This window comes from Adiantum capillus-veneris, chromosome 3 (assembly GCF_014529385.1).
Source record: "Adiantum capillus-veneris isolate H3 chromosome 3, ASM1452938v2, whole genome shotgun sequence".
Lineage (NCBI taxonomy): Eukaryota > Viridiplantae > Streptophyta > Polypodiopsida > Polypodiales > Pteridaceae > Adiantum > Adiantum capillus-veneris.
Window position 1 is genome coordinate 142,577,624 of NC_140933.1, and position 20,835 is coordinate 142,598,458.

Consider the following 20,835-nt stretch of genomic DNA (forward strand, 5'->3'; position numbering starts at 1 on the left):
TGGGCCCTCCGAAAAAACAAATTGAGCCTCACAAGGCTACACAAAAGTAAAGGGTCCTTCACCTAAAATGTAGCACAAAAGTTTCAAGGGATCCATCCTCCTACCACCCACATCACTAAGTAACACGGGATCTTAGATGACCCCAAGCGGTGGGATATACGGATGGGGTTAAGGGGGGAAAATCTTGAGGACAACAAACGACAAATAAAAAGTCAACTCGAAGTTGCGAGCTGGATTTAAACCCGAGTGGTTGCGAGGAGAGGCACAAACTCTATCCGCGCAAACGTTTGGTTGTGCAAGATGAGAAAACATAAATATATAAATTAAACAAAAATGTTAAAAAGTAAACGACAAATCTCATTTCGTTTTTTGTGCCTTGATTTCGTGCCATTGATTCCGTAAATGGAGGTTCCATCAAGATCTAGTGTTACGTAGTGACTAGGTTCTACCACCCCCTACATTTCAAAAACGCCATTACAACTTGCTATAGAAGGTTAACAAGTTAAAAGTGAAGGTGTGCTTTAAAATTCTTTGTGCAGTCTACTGGAAAACCTATCCGAAAACCTATCTTTAAAGGGCATATGGGCACACAATGAGGGCGCTTCAAACTTTAGAGGGCCCTTTTTTAAATTGTTGTTTCAATGGGTGTATGACCGCCAGCTGCGTGATCTCTTGACGCACCGTGCAAGCTAAATGGTGCCGACACAGAGAGAGAGAGAGAGAGAGAGAGAGAGAGAGAGAGAGAGAGGGGACTGCTACATGCTTTTCTTATGGTACAAAGGCGACATCTTATCCACTACAAAATGGGTGTATTTTAGACTTGTCTAAATAAGGTGTGACCTGGAAGCTCCCCCCCATGCATAGCTTACAATAGATCAGAGAGCATATCAGCAGACCCCAATACTCTTGTTGCTGTTCTGCACCTCCTTCACATTCACATCAATAGGTTTTCTAGACCTGTAGTAAGATTTCATGTCTCTAAATTGCTCGCCGCCACCATTGGTATCAGAGACGCAAGCTTTCCTTCCATCTTCGGTGTCGCCATCAATATTTGTCTCCCTTTCTTTCTTCACCATAATGCTGTTATTGTTGCCAAAGACCCCATCAACACCTGTCTCCTTCTCTTCCATCTTGACTGCTCCTTTGAGCCTCTTGGAAGACCTGCCAGCTTTGATATCAAGAGGCTCACCAGCTTTGACACAATTAAGATCAACATTCTTACAATCATGTCCGCCGCCTTCTTTCAAGATATCACAACCCCATTCTTAGCCGTTTAGAGCCCTGGAACAAGTGGTGTAAACGTGAAAACAGCAGCTTGATTAAGAGTAGTTTGGCACACATGATATTCTTGTCCGACTTACTGGCGAAGGCCTTGTTGTGACTGCATTATTGCTTAAGTCTCTGGACAAGTCTGTCAATCCAAGCTCCTGGCACATTTTCGGATGGATGTTAATATGCATGCTTGAATTTAATGTCCAAATGTCAGGGACAAAGGTATATCATCAAGCATGCACATCTCTCTCATCAATAAGAATAACCCTAAACACTAAGCTCACAATGAGTTTAATGTCTGGATGTAAAGGAGGTGTAAAAGCATCTCAACAAGCATGCATATCTCTAATCAATAAGAATAACTCCAAACACTATGCTCACAAACAGTTCAGATTATGTTATATCTCCTAACATGAAAAAGATAACCCTTTTTTTAACTATAGAATCTTCCAAGATGGCATGATTTTTTGTTGAGAGCAACTTGAAAGCTATTGGGGCCAATATGTGCTTTAAAACTAAACAAAGACAGCACTTATTGCTTTTCGAGCTATGAAGCACTTATTTCTTTTGAAGCTATGAAGCTCTTTCCAAAACAGGGGAAAACATGTGCTTATACCCGCACACTGTGTCTCTCTCCATGCGCAGAAACACGAGTTTACCATTACCCAGCAAAAGCATTTCAAAAACAAATCTGAGTGGGCTGCCTCACCGCTTACATTGCATGTTTTCGGCCTTGCAAGAAACTTTCTTGCAGGAAGATAACAAAACCCCAAAACCTCATCATTGCTAACGCAAGCCAACTTAGTGAAAGAAGCTCGCGACTGGAGCTTAAATGAAGGCATGCACACATAGCCACGCAGAAAGAGCCCAAATCTCAAAGGCACATCATTCATGGGCGAAGACACTCAGAGTCTGCCATGGCGCGAAAGGACCCAAGCAGAAGAAGCAGAACAAGGTACAAAACTCACCTGCAGCCGCTTCTTGTTCTCTGATTTCTAGCACTCTCATAAGGACGACACAGAAGAAAGAAACAATAGCTGTGCCTGCGTTCGACAATGTGCAAACGTAAGCGAGAGGACTGTGAGAGCGAGTGAGCGAGGGAAAGGACTTTGAGGGGCTCTTTTTTTTTTGGCGCCAACGGTAGAATTACCTCCTCTGGCAAGCCTAGTTAACGGTCACTTGCAAGATTAATAACTTTTGGCACGGTCAATCCACTCTACTGAGGTGGGATAAATAGCCCACATTAGGCGTCACGTGGTGGGTGCGAATCTAGGGTGCGAATCTAGGTAGTCCGTTCGCTTTTTGGACTAGGTATGAACTAAGTGTGAACTCAAGAGGTATGTGCACCTCACCAAATTTGGCATGAACTCGATGTGAACTAAATGTGAACTTGGAAAGTTATGTACACCACACCGAATTTGGTGTGAACTTATCTGTGACGACGTGATCTATAAATTTAACACACACACACTTTCACGACATGGCTCTCCTTCAACGCTTGCAGCATCAACTTTCACGGCATCGGCTCTCTTCTGGTGCTTTCGGCATCAACATCGGCATTGTCATCTTTGACAAGTAGTGTTTTGATACACACATGGGTGAGTAGTGATGCATGCCCTATGTGGTTCAAAGATTGATCTTCCTATCAATCCTTGAGTTTCAGCATAGCCGTGTTGGCTCACAAGTATAGGTGGAGATAGCTTTAGAGGTGTTTATATGTTGCTACAGGTGTTTCACACTTTTCTCTGCAGTTTTTAGAGAGTTGTTACTGCTATACCCATTTTGGCACATCTATGGCATTCGTGGTTACATGCTTAGTCTTGTTGGTTATGGTTGATAGATTCCTACTCTAGTGGGAACTTTGTGCGTTGTTTTATGCGTGTTAGGCCCTCGCAAGTGCTTGTGCTCTATTTGAGAGTGGTTTTTCACTCCCCGCAGGGAGAGGTATCGGCTCAGGCTTGCTTGCACTTTTTGGGTGCTTGTTTGTGTGCAAACCCTTCTACACTAGCAATGACTACCATTACATGTACGTTGAGTTGTGAATACTCTCATTGTATGACATTGTGGAGCCATCTTTGGCTTGATATTTTGGCAATTACCCCACTGTTTCGGAGACTTGATCCAAAAGAGCCCTTTCTGAGATTGTGGCTAGTCTGCATAGCCTTTTGTGAAGGTTGTTGCGTGAGGTTTTTTGAAGCCGAGCATTATGGGTTGGGTTACCTAGTGTGATGTGGATTAGTTCGCTAGAGATCCCTTTTTGTGGCCTCACCATAGGTTATCTATAGACGAGTATAAGTGCTTTTGACACCCAGTTGGCGGTCATTTGTGCTCTGTTAGTGGTTTATGCTACCATTTTATGCCAATACATGCTTTGAGAGCATTTAATCTTGTTTATGTGTTGTTTTAAATTTGTTTTGGGTTGAGATATTGCTAGTCAAGAAGACTCTATTGGATTTCTCTCGCGAGTCATCAATACGCATCCTTGGCTCACTTGATTGTTCACACAGTGATTTTGTTTCATATTGTTTTTAAGATTTTGCTTCTATTATAGGGCAAACTCTGTCAAAATTCTCCCAACTTTTTTTCCATAAGCCCTTTGCTTACATTGTCTTGAAATGTGGCTACTAGTGGTGTAGTTGCTTATTTTGAGGGTTAAGAGGAGTAGTAGCCAAGGTTTTGAAAGTGCCAATAAAAGAGATAGCATACATATACAACAAACTCTAATCATGGAACAACATAATCAAGAGAATATAATTGATATTGACAACTTAGATCTAGCACATGGTGTAACAGTTGACGATGGTTGCAGAATTGTCCACTACCTTGTTGGCAAGCTACGTGGTATTTTCCATCTTAATTTGGCCATTTAAGTCTAGGAAAAATAAAAGAGAATGAGTGAAGTTGATTAAAGTCCTTATAGACCAGCTCGGTAAAAGGCTTGGGACCAAAGGAGAGTAGCCTATAAAAGGGCAAGGATAATGTTTGTTTGGTTATCTTGGTCAAAGGTATAGGTCAAGGAAGGATGGATTATTTCGAGTAGCTTGGGTCAAAGGTACATGACAAGAAGATTACCTAGAGCAGTTATACGAGTCTAAAAATAGAAATTAATTGTGTTAAGCTTAAATAATTAAAATTACTCATTAGACTCCAAGTATGAAGTCTAGGAAGCTGTAGAAAAAAGTTAAAATTCATGATAGTTAGTCTAATTATAGCAGGTTTCGAGACTAGCTTCATGGTTTCTCCAAATCATTGTGCTAAGGTTTTGCACAGGAGGTGAAGTTTTAAAAGACCAAGGGTGAGTTTAACTTTTATCAGAGTCCATCCAAATTAGCAGGTCCTAAATTAGCAGGTAGTCTAGCCCGGGTCAGCTTCATAAAGCCTCCAAAGGATTTTTCAAAGGTCTTGCACTCAAGCTGGTAAAACTATAGGTAAGTATATGGTTTCTTGAGAAAATTAAAAGCCTAAGGTTATATCACCCCCACCATAATTAGAAAGATGACCTAGTTTTTCTCTTCTAAGTAGCTAACACTTGCTTTGTGCGAGTTGGTGTGTGTGTGTGTGTACCCTTGCAAAACACAAGTCAAAAGGAATATGGAACTACTTGGGCAAGAATAGCAAGGAGAGGGAGGTTACAAGTGTTAGCATATGCACTTAGTTGCATTTTTTAATGTTTACTTTTCATTGGTGCAAGTAGTAAGCATTCCACTTTGAGTTTGGCGAGTTTACAAGATGACAAAATGAGAGGGCTGATGCGAAATTTTGGCTAGCATTCTCTCTCACTCTCTCGTTTTTTTTTCTCAAGTGCTCCATTTAGACTTAGCAAGTAATCTCTCTCTCCTTCTCCATGCGAGGTCAGAGAGGTGGTTTCTGTGCTCAAGCACTTGGCTACGGATGCAAATCCAAGCAAGTGAGCTTATCATCTTCCTCTTCTCTTACTCTATTATACTAAGCCATGCTAAGAGATTTCCCAAGAAGTAATCAGATAAAAGTTACTACTTCTTTTGCTTGAAAAATACTTCTTTTCACCCTCATCTACTTCTTACTCTGGAGTTCTTTCTCCTCGTTGGATGTTCATGGCTTGGAAAGGAGGGTTACACCACAAAATTACGAAGATCATCATATTCTTGGTTCAAAAAAATCTCTGCAAAAGCACAAGATTGTATTTCTAACCAAAGCTCTCTTTGAGGGAATTGTAATACACAGTCCTTTTGGAGGAGAGACCGACTCCATGCAAGTTCGGCCTGTCCTCTATGGATTGTCAATCTTAATTGTGTTATTCTCTTTGAGTTATTTGCATGATTTAATGTTATGATATGTTAATATGCAATGAAATCAAGCCGACATAATCTATAACTCTCCTCTAAGGGAAAACTCTCTCTCCTTTCATAGTTTAATTCTATTGAAATTGTAAGAAATATTATATTTTTTGACTTGGTATCAGAGCTAAGGTTTCTCTTTTTTTGCCTAAGACGAGAGTTACTTGAGTAATCCAAGAAAGGTTGGAGTTGTTCATTGTAATAGGGTGAGTGGGACCGGGATTTATTTTCTTGTTGACATGCCTGCTTGCAGCGTACAAGGGACACCCTCAAAATCTATGGTATTAATAATGGAGTCTTTTTAGACTTGCATATGGCTTAACCACCATGATTGAACTATTAGCGATCAATAGGAACCAGTTCCAACTTAGCAGTGTTAAACCCACTCCACTATTCTTTGCAATTAACAATATTCTAAACCATGTGTGTAGTTGCTTATTTTGAGGGTTAAGAGGAGTAGTATCCAAGGTTTTGGAAGTGCCAAGAAAAGAGATAGCATACATATACAACAAAATCTAATTATGGAACAACATAATCAAGATAATATAATTGATATTGACAACAGCACATAGTGTAATTGTTGATGATGGTTGCAGAGTTGTCAACTACCTTATTGGCAAGCTACAAGAAGCTATGGGAAACCCTATTTTGCAAGTAGAGGTGAAAAGTCAAATACAAGATTACCCAACCCTCCCAAGAAGAGAGATTTACTATGAGGCCTCCTTGTGAGACCTCCAAGAGAGGAATCTCTTTGGGTAATGAAGAGCAGACGTTGGAAGGACCTCCAAGGCAAATAGTTTGAGAAGAAAAAGTGCGTCAAAAACTTTCAAGGGAGTGATGCAGTCCTAGAAGGCAACGAGCACGACAGTCACCCAACCCTCCCAAGAAGAAGAGGTAGTCATCAGGCACTCCCTCCCAAGAAGGGAGAAAGCAACCCGAGGAGGAGGAAGGGGTCACCATCCTCTTCCTCTTCTCCCTCTTCCTCTTTGTTGTCACCATCTTTCGACAAGGAGCATAGAGACTTTCCACACAAGAGATCAAAGAGAAGAGGTAAATGGAGGAGCTATGCAACATGGAAGAGGTCACACAAGCTTAAAAAGTTCAAAGAGGGAGGAAAGAACATCACTTTCCTTACCTACGATGGAACATTGAAAGCAAGTGATAAAGTCTTATCCAACAATTTGACAAGGCTTTTGGAGATGAAGATTTCTTGGAATCTTCAAAGCTTCAAAATGTCCCCATGCATTTCCAAAGTCAATCCATCAATGGTGGGCAAGCCTATGTGCCCAAGGTGAAGCTCCAAAGACATGGAAAGCCTTGAGGATTGCTATTATAAAGAAATTCTTTGTAAGCAATTCCAAAGATAAATTCCTCACGGAATGGTGAAGTTTAAAGATAAGTCTTTCCTTGAGTTGTACAAAACACTGCCAAAGCTCTGATACCAATGTAAGGTGCAGCGGAAGTGAATGTTGAACTTTGCTCAAGATGAGTGCTCCGAATTGTGCTCAAGGTTCCTTTGACTTATGGAAGGGAGAGCCTTCCGTTCCTTACGTGAGAGAGTGCAATGGACACAGACAAAGTGGTGAACACTGTGAATGAAGGTGCATGCGACTGAGAGATAGAGAGAGAAGAATACGACCCCAGAATGTTGTCAAACCCTCCTGCAAAGGCCCCACTCTCTATGGCAAGGTCTACTTAATTATCGCACAAGTCTCTACAAACTTGCCGACGATGTCGACGACGAGGAGGACGACGACAAGACGGGCTTACAAGTCTATTCAAAAGTACGTGGATAAGTTTTGAAAGTTACATCTCAAAGCCACTATCTACAAGAAGATAGACTTTGCAAACTCACAAAAACACCTAAAACTATCACGACGGTCATACATCACACAATGGTAGCCTTGAGGGTTCATTTCCAACAAGGCAATAAGAAGGGCTCCAAGGCTATGGAAGCTAAGGAACAAACTCAGCCAAAGGGGAAGAACAATGCTACACAAGATTCCTTTAAGGCTAACAACAACAACAAAGCCAAGGCAAAGAAAAAAGGCTACAAAGGTAAAAACAAACTTTCACCAAAAGAGATAGAGCGTTAATGTAAAGATAACAATGCTTCAAATGTGGGGAGCAAGGACATGTTTTGCATGTATTCCCTAAGAGGAATGAATGAAATGACCCTCTTATAAATACCATGCTTCAAGCCCTAAAAGAGGAAGTCAAATGCAAAGGAGTACCACTCTCTTCTTCTTGGGGGGAAGTAAGAGAGCATGATGCCTTCATACTTTTTGATCTTGGATCCACCCACAACCTTATCTCTGTTAAGCTAGCTACTAAGCTAGGAATTCATGAATTTGAGATGGAAGATGTGGGGAAAGTAAATGGAGCTTTCAAGGGCAAGAGACTTTAGTCACTTTGTTGATTGGTAAGCTAAGGCTCCATGTGCAAAGTTATGTAGACAAAGAAGATTTCTTTATCTCCCCATCTAAGGGGCACCATGGTTTGATCACATGGTTTTTGCTATGAAGTTTCTTAAATTTTCTTCTCATGTAGAGGCAAGGATGTTGCACTTGATGTTAATAGTGTGGGTAACACTATACCACTTGTACAGACGCAAGCTTTTGACAATGTAATGAAAAATACTGTTTCTTGTTACATGGCTTTTGTCAAAGAGTCTAAGGAAGGTGCATGTTTTCCTGATGAATTCATAATGAAACTAAAGAAGAGTTAGAATTGTCTAGTTTCCTAAATTAATTTCAAGATGTGTTTATGGATGACATTCATAGGGAACTACCTCCCAAAAGAGGATAAGGTGATCATTCACGAAGACCAAAGGTGAATGCGTGATTGCAAAATGGCACAACAGTGGGGCCTACTTCAAATCATAAAGTCTTTTCTTAAGCTTACACACCAACTTATCTTTGCCATTCTTACCAAAACCCTCTGGCTATTTCATGTAATTGTCCTCATGAACATCACCATGTAATAATGCTATCTTAACATCATTTGAATCAAATACATGTCGTCTTTGAGAACCAAAGCAAGTACTATCCATACGCAGTTATCTTGAAAATTGGCAAAAAAAACTCCTCAAAGTCTATGCCTTGTTGCTGCTTGATGCCTTTGGCAAGCATTTTAGCCTCGCACTTTGGCTTCCCATCATTAAGTGTAATCTTTAACTTGTAGTCCTAAGTTTGACCTCTATACCTTAGCCTCCTTGTCATGTTGAAAATGTTACCATATACATGTGGTAGTGATGTGTGTGAACACACTAGGACTGTCGATGAATTTTTTCCCTCTTTAGGAGGTTTTTTCCCCGTGCATTGCCCATCACTCTAAGGTTATCTATCTTTCCATTGCACACTAAGTAATGCACTCTCTGTTGTGTGCCTTAAGCTTCCTTCGTCTTCTCCAAGCATTGTGCGTTTCTCTGCAATCCTAATTCCAACAATTAGTATTAGAGTAGGTTGCGTCCTCCCGAGCTTAGTCGCCACCAGCTCCAACACACGCCTGCTCACTTTCTCCGATTTCAATGAGCTTTGACGAGTGTTCGCAGGTCGACAAAAATTTTGGGAATGCTCGTGGAGCTCAGTCTGCTCAATTGTTTTATTCGAGCTCATTTTGGTCTCTGTTTCCACTACCGATAGGTAGTGCAGAATTTCTATCAGTGCCGTTTTCTGCATAACAAGTCCCATACAGTCTATTCCGGGTTGTGCTATATAGAACGTGCTGATCCCACTCAGTTTCTCCTCATTTTGGGCAGTTTTCACATCAAGTGCAGGCATTTTCCATGGCTGACAACAACACAGATGTGTTCAAGATGTTGGCTATTGAGGACAAATTGGATGGGGACAATTACCCTATGTGGGCTTACATGATGCAACATGTTCTTGTGTCAAAGGACGTCTGGAATATTGTGAAAGGCATTGATGTACGTCCTAGTTCTGAGGATGCAGGCGATGTTGTGGATGGTGCAGGTCTTGCTGCAAGGATTTCTGCTATTAGAGTTGTTTTGCCTACGACAGAACAAGCTCGTTGGGATGTAAAGGATGCGCAAGCTCATGCATTGATTGTGTTGTTTGTGAAGCGCACCATTACTCCTCACACTTGTTTAGTGAAATTTGCAAAACAGGCTTGGGATATTCTAGCGGGTCTATATGCAAGCCGCAATGAGGCTAAAATTGCTTTGCTGCGTAAAGAACTGGAATCTAAGATTATGCACGAGGAAGATGGTATGGACACTTTCCTTGCTGGTGTCAAGGATACCAAGGAGAAAATTATTTATGTAGGTGAAGTCATTTCAGACAGTTCCTTTGTGCAGACTGTTCTTGATGCCTTACCAGATTCTTACCAGACTTTTGCTAGTACAAGTATGACCCAAGGAAATCCTGAAGTTGTCAAGTTTGATTCATTATGTACATTGTTGTTGCAAGAGTAACTTTCCAAAAAAAAACAGGACTAGGTAGCATGCAGTTGAATAGGCTTTTATTGCTTTTCAAAGAAAGGGTGGTAAAAATGCAGCCACTTCTTATGGTTCTGCTGCGAATGGCAAAACTTCTGTTCTCAATGCTTTTGGAGGGAGCACTTCATTTGGCAATTCTGGTGCTAAGGTCAAAAAGAAGATGCGTTGCCATTATTGTAAAGCTAATGATCACTTGATCAGGGAGTGTCCTAAGTTGAAGGCCAAAGAGGCAAAGACGAAAGAGGGTGGTTCCACTACAAATGCTGGTTCCACTACAAATGCAGCCATTGTTGAGTCTTCTTTGAAAGGAGACTGTGATGATGATGTTGATGCAAAATGGACTTTTAGTGCAGAGTGTACTTACAATCCTGCTGTCACGATGATGCATGCATGTCAATTGCTGCAGATTCACATGTGTGGTATTTTGATAGTGGTGCTACAAAGCACATTACCGCACATCGTGAATTTTGTTCACCTCTCTCGAGTCTTTCCCTCATGGGAATTCAGTCACTTGTGCCATTAATGCCTCTTACCCTGTTCAAGGAGTTGGAGATATTGTGCTTACTGCTGCAAATGGTAGTTCTTTCACACTTGTTGATGCACTTTATGTACCTGGGATCAAGAAGAACCTTTTGTCTATATTCGCACTTTCTAGACTTGGACTTGTAGTCAAATTTGTGGATGACAGATGTACAGTTCATGATCTCAGTTTTGATGATGAATTGTTACATCTAGCCTTTTGTGACGTGGGCTGTATAAGTTCACTTTGTATGACAACTGTGAATAAAATTTTGCAAATGTAGTTGCAGATTCAAGGACTCTTTCAGATGCAAAACTGTGGCATGCATGTTTTGGGCATCTGAATTTTGCCAGTTTGCTGCGTTTGCAGGAATCTGATATGGTTTCTTCTTTGCCGCCTCTTGAAGCACGTGTCAAACATGTTTGTGAAGGATACATTTTGGGTAAGATGCAGCGTTCTAAGTTTCCAAAGGATGGTTCAGTTAGGGACACATGCAGGTTGTCGCTTGTGCATAGTGATGTTTGTGGGCCCATGCAAACTCCATCCTTGGGAAATTACCTATACTTTGTGACTTTCAATGATGATTCCACGCATGCATGGTATTGCCCCTTAAAGAAAATTTTGAAGTTTTTATGTGCTTTAAACAATTTGTAGCTATGATTGAAAATGTCTCGAAATGTACTATGGGCACCCTCCGTTCCGATCGAGGGGGGGAGTATATGTCTCATGAATTTAATGCACATGGGATAAAACACCAATGTGCAGTGCCTTATACACCTCAGCAAAATGGTGTAGCTGAGAGGAAAAACAGGTCACTTACAGAAATGGCACAATGTATGGTCAAAAGTCAAGCTTTGCCGCATTATTTTTGGCTTGAGGCCATCATGTGTGCCACTCATGTACTTAACAGGTGTCCTGCAAAATCTTTGCAGTCTATTACTCCATATGAAGCATGGCATGATAGAAAGCCTTCTATTGTGTGCTCTTGTGACGCTTTTAGCGACGAAAATACTTTGGGTTTTTATAACCCCCGCGTCGCTACCAGCGTCGATACGGGGACGTCGCTAAAAGCGTCGATGTAATAGTTACAAACCATTGTCATTATTTAAAAAATATACATGGTTTTCAAAAAGAAGTATAAAAGTTGTCTCATGATACATAAGCTATGACAAAAAGAAATTAATGCTATCTAGCTATGGCTAAACTGACGCCGTCTAACAGACGTCCCATCACGTCCAAGCGACGCCTCTGTCGGATTTTGCAAAAAAAAAAACAATAAGACAGCTTTTTGTAAGTATAAATATATAGCGACATTTATAAAACAATACAACAAATAGAAAAGAATAAACCCTAATACTAACCATGCCGCCGCGAGAACTTAGAATGTCTATAAGGGCGTTTAAGCCCTTCCTGCCTGCGTACTCACGCTCGTACGGTGTGGGATCACGTCCTGTAAACGACCGCTGTCAAAACATACAAAGAATCCATTATGTTAGAATTTAAAAACCCATAAACCCTAAACTATCAAACATAGAGAGCAATGCGAAAACACTTACAAAATCGGCCTCAAATGATGTCCACCCGCCGCTCCCGAAGTGGTGTGAGCTCCATGCCTCTACTCGCGCTCTGGCTGCCTCCTTTTGTTTCTTCAACTTGTCGGGATTCTCGCATGCTGCTTTCTTCGCATTCTTCCAATCTTCTTTGGCGAGCCAATCTGGTCTGTTCCACCCATGCTTGATTGCTTTTTGCACTTCGGAACACTTGTGCTTGCAGTATTCGCGCATTCGAACCTTCATCACGTCTTCATTGAAGCAGTCCTCCCGTGTTGGAACGGGAAACTCGTCATGAAGCATGCTGATGACTTTGTCTTTTAAATCATTCGGTACTTCACTCTAGGTGTTTAGTATGTAGTGTCTAAACACCTGAGAGCAAAGGCCGCGCATGTGCGAAATCACCTTCTTGCCTTCATCATCCAAGATGATGCCGCCGCTGAAGTCGACAGAGTAAGGCAAGCCCTCTCTCCGCTGATGCGTGAACCTGGGTGTCCCGACAGGGGTCTCTAGCGACGTGTCAACGGGGGTTCTGACGTCAGGTGTCTCCACTGGAGTCTGAGCCCCAAAGCGAGGAGTGTCCACTGGAGTGACTCTTGGTGGAGTAGCTAGTGGTGTGTAGCTCCTAGGAACAACAGTCAGCCGCGCAAAACCGGTGTCAATGGTGATGTCGTGGCTGGTGTCGGGACGGGCAAAGAAGGGGAGGGTAAAGAGCCTCGTTAAACACGAGGCAATGTCGACGCATCGGTGGCAGTATCCCCACAACAACCGCCACCACTAGAGCGCCAACGCCTAGACGAGTGTGAAGATCGTCTCGTCGACACCGAAGCTTCGGAGTGCACTGAGGACTCTAAAACAGAGGGATATGCGGATGGAGTAGGAACGCGGGATGGTGCGCCAGAGCGAAGATGCTCCACGTACCACTGTCTCTGTTGGGATGACAAAGAAGAAGGAAACTCCTCATCATCCATACCTGCATTAAACACACGAACATTTAAACTTAATATTGAATGAATGGAGTAGAAAACATGGACAAGTAGATAGATAGAGAGAGAGAGAGAGAGAGAGGAGGAGGAGGAGGAGGTGCTCGTCGTCCCTGCTTGTGAGAACATACCTAGAGCATATGTACCTGGAGTGGATGCAAAGACCATTAAATACAATGACACAATGATGCATATAAATACAATGACGCGTTCTTCTTCTATTCAACTTGAGTGATGGAAGAGGCAAGTCGATAACTCAGAATTTTCAAGAGAGAGAGCGCACAATCAAATCTTGCAGCCGAAAAACCAGGTGGTGGAGCTGCATGTGGCCATGGATTGCCCAGGATGTGAGCGCAAAATCAAAAGAGCGTTATACAACATGGAAGGTACTTAGAGAGCGAGAGTTTTTACAAAATGGAGCAAAATTGTTCAAAATAGAGAATTGTACAAGAATCCGAACTATCTCTTTCTTTTTTGACGTAGAACTTGAAGGTGCTTGTAGCTTTGGGATGTTCAAAGGCTAGCAGCAACAGAACGCGTTCTTTGTCTATTCAACTTGAGTGATGGAAGAGGCAAGTCGATAACTTAGAATTTTCAATCTAAAGAGAGAGATAGAGAGAGAGAGAGAGAGAGCGCACACAATCAAATCTTGCAGTAAAAAAACCAGGTGGTGGAGCTGCATGTGGCCATGGATTGCCCAGGATGTGAGCGCAAAATCAAAAGAGCGTTATACAACATGGAAGGTATTTAGAGAGCCATAGTTTTTACAAAACGAAGCAAAATTGTTCAAAACGGAGAATCATACAAGAATCCAAATTATCTCTTTCTTTTTGACGTAGAACTTGAAGGTGCTTGTAGCTTTGGAATGTTCAAAGGCTAGCAGCAACAGAACGTGTTCTTATTCTATTCAACTTGAGTGATGGAAGAGGCAAGTCGATAAATTAGAATTTTCAATCGAAAGAGAGAGAGAGAGAGAGAGAGAGAGAGAGAGAGAGAGAGAGAGAGAGAGAGAGAGAGAGAGAGCACAATCAAATCTTGCAGTCGAAAAACCAAGTGTGTAGCTGCATGTGGCCATGGATTGCCCAAGATGTGAGTGCAAAATCAAAAGAGCGTTATACAACATGGAAGGTACTTAGAGAGCTAGAGTTTTTACGAAATGGAGCAAAATTGTTCAAATACAATATTTATAACTTTAAGAGATCTCTCTCTCATCCTCGCATAGCTCATCATAACTTCCTATATCTATATAGAGCTCTCCGTTTAAACAGATGTCCTCCTTTTCATTTTGTAGATCCTCTGCATGCACCCCATAGAGAGTAGCATCTTGATGTTCGTCTGGCACCACCTCAACGGCTTCTGACTAAGCATCTTCTCCGATCTCCTCCATTGATGCCGCTTTGATTGGCACATGGTAGCCTTCATACGTCCGTGCACTACGAGGGCCTACCTCTATGACGTATGACCAGTTTGATGTAGACTTTGTAGGATGAAATATCACTTGCCAGAGCCACATAACTTACATGAGAGCTTCCAAGCACATAAATTCTAAAATGGGATGTTAACTATTTACATACTTACTTGTTCACAATGCTCGGGTAGTACAAAAGTGTCTCTTAGGTCAGTCCATTTCTTAGTTAAATCCACCTCAAGAAAACCAGACTCTCCTCTACGCACAGTAGCGTTGCGACCCTCCATGATTATCTTGAACCATTGCACGTGGAACAAGTCGACAAAAAATCCTCTATAATCGATCCTCAAAATCTCTTGTAGCGTGCCGAAGTAAGTGAGTTCCGCTACCACAGGATCTGCATCAGAGGACCGTCGTCGACTAGACTGTTCAAATTTTGCCATGATTCCACAATCTTGAGTAAAATGCTTTTTGTCGATCCGTTCCACCCTAAAATGTTGACCTTTACACCATGCTGCTGTGTATGACTTATACTATAGCCAACAAAGATTATGAGTGGCCGTTCAAACATCTAGAAAGTAACTAGTCGTACATTGCAAACTTACCTTGGTCGCGCAACCCCGAGAGTACTCTCACTCTTCCTCAGTCACTTCTTCACCGCACTGTTGTGTGCTTTTCAATTGGTTATGCAACCATCTTAAGCTCATGAATGTTGGTAGGCTCTCCAGACCCATCGGATAGTGCATCGGTGGTCGTCTTCCCCGTCTCCACTCTATTCGTGCCCTTTGTCACTCTTGCTTTGCATCCTCATATTGTGAAATCCACTTTTGCATGACTGGATTGTGAAACATAAAAAATCGGTTGATTTTAGCATCTAGATCTTCCGTCATCTTCTTCTCAACACTGAGATTGCACATGACAGTCCCAGATATGTGCTCATCATCTATGGTTCGCCATAGCGTATCTCGGGCTTTATCAAATCCGTCTAGCCACTCTTCAATGTACACTAGGGACTCTGATACCAGCCAACCTTCTACCATGCTACCCTCTGGACGTGCCTTCTGACGCACATATCCCTTGAGCGTTTTCATGAAACGTTCTAGAAAAAACATCCATTTGGAATGTACTGTGCCAACTATTTCCACCTCATCAACTATGTGAACAAGAAGATGCACCTAAATGGTTAGCATGGTAGTAGGAAAATGTTTCTCAAACATGTACACAACCTCCGCAGCGTTTAGTTTGGTGAATGGTATGGATTCTACATTGATCTCCTTTTGTGAGATCCATTGCACCAACTTCGCAAGTTTGTAGATTGTATTACGGACGTCAAGAGACAAACATCCCTCAACTGCAACCGGTAAAATAAACTGCAAAACACGTGCAACAATGATATTAAAGTCCACACATAAATTTGTTACACAATTCCCACTATGATATATTCCACTATGAACATACCTAACACATTTTATGCCAGTCGTGTGACTTCAAACCGGTAAGATTTCCTTCTTTAGTAAAACACGTTCGGAGTGAGTGCATTACGCCAGTGGGGGTCCGCAAAGATCGAATGGTCTCTTTTACTTTGCGTTCTTGGGCTCTTGTGAAAATCCATGGTGCTTTAGGGAGTTTTATCGATCAATCGGACGCTGTTTGTGGCCAATATTGCTCCATACGATCCACATTTCTAAGGTCAACTCTGGCTCCCAGGTATCTTTCTTGCCGGTCAGATGGTCCCATAGTAGATTACCCACACTCTTGAATATGTGCATTGGATCGAGCAAGTGATTGATCATGAGTCGGGGCCAGTATGGTAACTTGTACCATAGAAATAGTCTCTTCATCCGTGGGGCAATCAGTCATCACACATCTCCTGCTGCTCTAACCATGCTTGTGCAGACATCCTCGGTGGCTCTCTTCCCAAAAATCCGTCGCATAACACATGATTCTTTGGAAGGTACGCTTGATGACCTTTGTAGATTTTCTTCTTCAATGAGGGCGCCCTACGTGCATTCAGTCTAGGTCCACATGTGACACATACTCTGTATCCTCTTGTTTGAAGCCGTGCATGTATACACATGATAATAGATCAGCTTGAGAAAAAACAAGATTTACAGTGTCTGAGTGAGGAGTGTAAATAGATCACTTGAGCATTCTTTTAGTCTGGGATAGTCATGCATGGTCCACATTAGAATGCCTCTGATCAAAGCATTCGGTTGACCTGTGTGTCGGCTCATATCCACCACTTCTATGCCAATCCACAATTGTTGTAGCTCTTCCAATAGTGGACAAAGATACACATCCATATTCTTCACTTTATATCGCCCCGGCACAATCAAGCTTAGCAATAGGTGCCCCTTCTTCGTAGTCAACCACATGGGAATGTTGTAGCTGACGATGACAACGGGCCATACACTGTAAGATGTTGATCTTTGACCAAATGGATTTACACCATCCATAGCCAGGTCTACGTGCAAATTTTGAGCTTCCCTGGAAAAATTCGACCATGTTCCATCTATATGTTTTCATGCTGCACAATCTGCAGGAATCCGCAGCACACCATCCGAAGATTTATTCTCCTCATCCCATGATGCTAGGGCGGCCATGGACTTACATTCGAAGAAATGCTTGATACGAGGAAGCAGAGGAAAATGTCAGAAAACCTTTTGCGGAATTTTTGTTCCGTGGAGATCTACTCAATATCTCTAGGAATCACATTTCGGACACTTCTCCATGTCTATGTATTCCCCTTTGAAAAGAATGCACTCATTAGGACAAGCGTGGATCGAATTGTAATTCATCCCCAAGTTTCGTAAAATCTTTCTTGCTTCCTCTCGAGAATTTGGCATCACATTATGGGTTGGTAGTATGTGCTCTTTGAGCAATCTACACAACATAAAAATACGGTACAATTGTGTAAAAATCTATCGGATCATTATACATTTAGAGTTTTATTAAAGTAAACTAATTGTAATAGATCACCTGAAAAGTGCCGCGACGCTAGTGTCACTCCATCCAAACTTTGCCTGCATGTTGAGAAGAACCAGGAACGCTTTCAATCTAGACACACGTGCTCCATTATACAATGGCGTGTCGGCTTCACTTTTCATATCATCATAGATAAGCCTTTCTGAATCCATGATCGTCTCGATCATTTCATCAATCTCGGGCTCAAACATTGCCTCGTTGGGAGTGTGGTCTGCATGATCATCCCCCGAGCTTTCAGAGGCTACATCTTGTGGCCTCACATATGCTGCTTGACCAAAGTGCCTGCGAACACGTCTATTGGGTTGCAAGATTGCTATCTGTTGGCCAGCGTCAGAGTCCGACGGGTTATAATTGGCAACAACTCGATCTATAATACATGGATCGAACTCGCCATATTCGCGAACATGCTGCAAAGAAACACGTCTTGTCCGTCGCACAACATGCTTGCATTGATTACAAGGACATAAGATCCTCGTTCACGGCTCCACATCCTCGTTTCGGTTGGACGGCCCCACATCCTCGTCACTACCCATAATGAGGGAAAAAATCTTATAACCTGGACAACAAATTTAATCTTCTATTGGCATTCTTTGTTTTTTATCTCTCTCTCTCTCTCTCTCTTTGTTCACACTGTAAACTACCTCACATTCTCTAGTCATGTCCAATCCCCGCACACCTCGGTCTAGAGGTGCACGGAGATCAGAACCACCGGATTATAATCTCGTCTTTATTGGTCAATGCCTATATTTGTGGGTACAAGAAATCTACACACGCACGTCTACATGATACTGCATGTAGTGGAAAAAACCCCTTTGCCTCTTCTCTAGTTGTAGCATTTCACAGCATCTTAACATCTTTTCACGGTAGATCTTTGTCTGTAGCATGTAGGTACACTATTCTTGCAATGTAGCTGATGCCTACTCAAAGCACTTAATTCTTACTCTAGATTTGACGAGTTGTGTAGTGTGTGTGTGTGTGTGTCTGACTCTTGGAATCGTCATCTTGCATCACTAATTTTTGTGTAGGCTGAATTTTCTCTTCCATTGGCTAATCATGATGGCTTATTGTATGGTAGCAGCAGTCGAACATGCAGGTGGAATTGCTAGACCGCATGGACTGTCGAGGCTGTGAGCAAGGAAATTTTCTCATGTAGGAAAACGGAGTCTTTTTTCGTGTTTTTCATATGAGCAAGTGTTTTTCATACAATGCTTAACATCATGAGCGCACTTTCATTGACATGCAAAGCGCACCTTCATTGACATGCACTAATATCTAGCCTAAATCTAAAAAGAGCTAGTCCATCGAACATAAATCTAGATCTAATTTAGTCTTAAACCCAAAATAAACCTAAATCTAATCTAATCTAATGTAAATCTAAATCTAACGTAAATAAACCTAAATCTAATCTAACATAAATCTAACTCAAAAGAAACCTAAATATAATCTAATCTAACCTAAATAAACCTAAATCTAATCTAAAGTAAATCTAAATTTAACCTAATCTTAAACTCAACATAAAAATAAGTTTAAATGTAATCTAACCTAATTTAATTTAAATTTTAACATAATCTCTTTCTCTCTTTGTTTTCTTCCCTTACCTCTCTTGTAAATAAAATAAACCTAATCTTAATCTAACGTAAATAAACCTAAACCTAATCTAATATAACGTAAATCTAAATCTAACTTAAAATAAACCTAAATCTAACATAATTTAACTTAAATAAACCTAAATCTAATTTAACGTAAGTTTACATCTAACCTAATCTTTAACGTCTTTTGGGATAGTTTCCTACGACGTTAAAACTCTCTTCTTCTTGTGTCATGTGTGTGTGTGCGCGCGCGCCAATAAAAAGAGAAAAATGGTATTTTTCTATCACCCAAGTGTGGTAGATTGGGTATGCCATTTCCCTCTTGAATAACAGGTCTTGAGTTCAACTCCTCCTCGGCTAGATCTTTAGGTATTTTTAGTTAGTTTCCTTCGATGTTAAATTAAACTCCCTTCTTCTTGGGTGTGTGTGTGTGTGGGTGTGTGGGCACGCCAATAAAAAAAGGAGAAAAATGGTATAAATTTTCTATCACCGAAGTGTGATAGATTGGTTATGCCATTTTCCTCATGAATAACAGGTCTTGAGTTCAACTCCTGTCGACTAGATCTTTAAGGTCTCTTGGGATAGTTTCCTATGATGTTAAGAATCTCTTCTTCTTCTTCTTCTTCTCTCTCTCTCTCTCTCTCTCTCTCTCTCTCTCTCTTTTCCTCTCTCAATGTGTGTGTGCATTCTTTATTTATGCATGTGTGTGTGCGTTATTGGTTTATGCATGCTCTCTCTCTCTCTCTCTCTCTCTTTTCCTCTCTCAATGTGTGTGTGCATTCTTTGTTTATGCACGTGTGTGTGCATTCTCTCTCTCTCTCTCTCTCTCTCTCTCTCTCTCTCTCTCTCTCTCTCTCTCTCTCTCTTTTCCTCTCTCAATGTGTGTGTGCATTCTTTGTTTATGCACGTGTGTGTGCGTTTTTTTGTTTATGCTTGTGTTCTCCTCTCTCTCTCTCTCTCTCTCTCTCTCTCTCTCTCTCTCTCAAAAACACAATGTGCGTGTGTGTGTGTGTGTGTGTGTGTGTGTGTGAGAGAGAGAGAGAGAGAGAGAGAGAGAGAGAGAGAGAGAGAAAGAGGGGAAGGGAACATGAGAGTGAGGAGAGGGAAGGAGCATACATGGCTCTCCTTCCTCTCCTCGTCTCTGTGTGTGTGTGTGTGTGTGTGTGTGTGTGTGTGTGTGTGTGTGTGTGTGTGTGTGTGTGTGTGTGTGTGGAGAAGAAAGAGAGAGAGAGGGAGAGCGCGTTACCTTGCTTGCTTGACCGCGCGCAGAAAATTGAGATCTGAGATCTGAGTTTGTGGACGCTCTCGATTATTTTTTTTAGCCCTGACGGCGTCCCTATAGGCGTGGCTATGAGCGTCGCTAAGTTACTTGTAATTTAGCGATGCCCATAGCGACGCCGTGGTTTTTCACATTTGAGCATCGCACTCCAAGCGTCGCTACTATTAAGTACCTCTTGTAGTGAGGTAGGTAGTGCAGAATTTCTATCAGTGCCGTTTTTTGCATAGCATGTCCCATACGGTCTATTGCGGGTTGTGCTATATAGAATGTGTTGATCCCACTCACTTTCTCCTCATTTTGGGCAGTTTTCACATCAAGTGCACGCATTTTCCATGGCTGACAACAACACAGACGTGTTCAAGATGTTTGCTATTGACGACAAATTGGATGGGGACAATTACCCTATGTGGGCTTACATGATGTAACATGTTGCCACTTCTTATGGTTCTAGTGCGAATGGCAAAACTTCTGTTC

At 41.7% G+C, this 20,835-nt stretch overlaps 1 protein-coding gene across 1 annotated transcript; it reads right to left on the reverse strand.

The window, feature by feature from the left end:
* Nucleotides 1–681: 681 nt before the first annotated feature.
* Nucleotides 682–1,436, reverse strand: LOC147461824 (uncharacterized). Its single transcript, XM_086501901.1, has 3 exons — nucleotides 1,362–1,436; nucleotides 1,256–1,281; nucleotides 682–1,161 (listed from the first exon to the last, which is right to left on the reverse strand). Exons 1-3 carry the CDS (start codon nucleotides 1,434–1,436, stop codon nucleotides 888–890), a joined length of 375 nt encoding a protein of 124 aa, XP_086358027.1. The 3' UTR covers nucleotides 682–887.
* Between the last annotated feature and the right edge of the window lie 19,399 nt (nucleotides 1,437–20,835).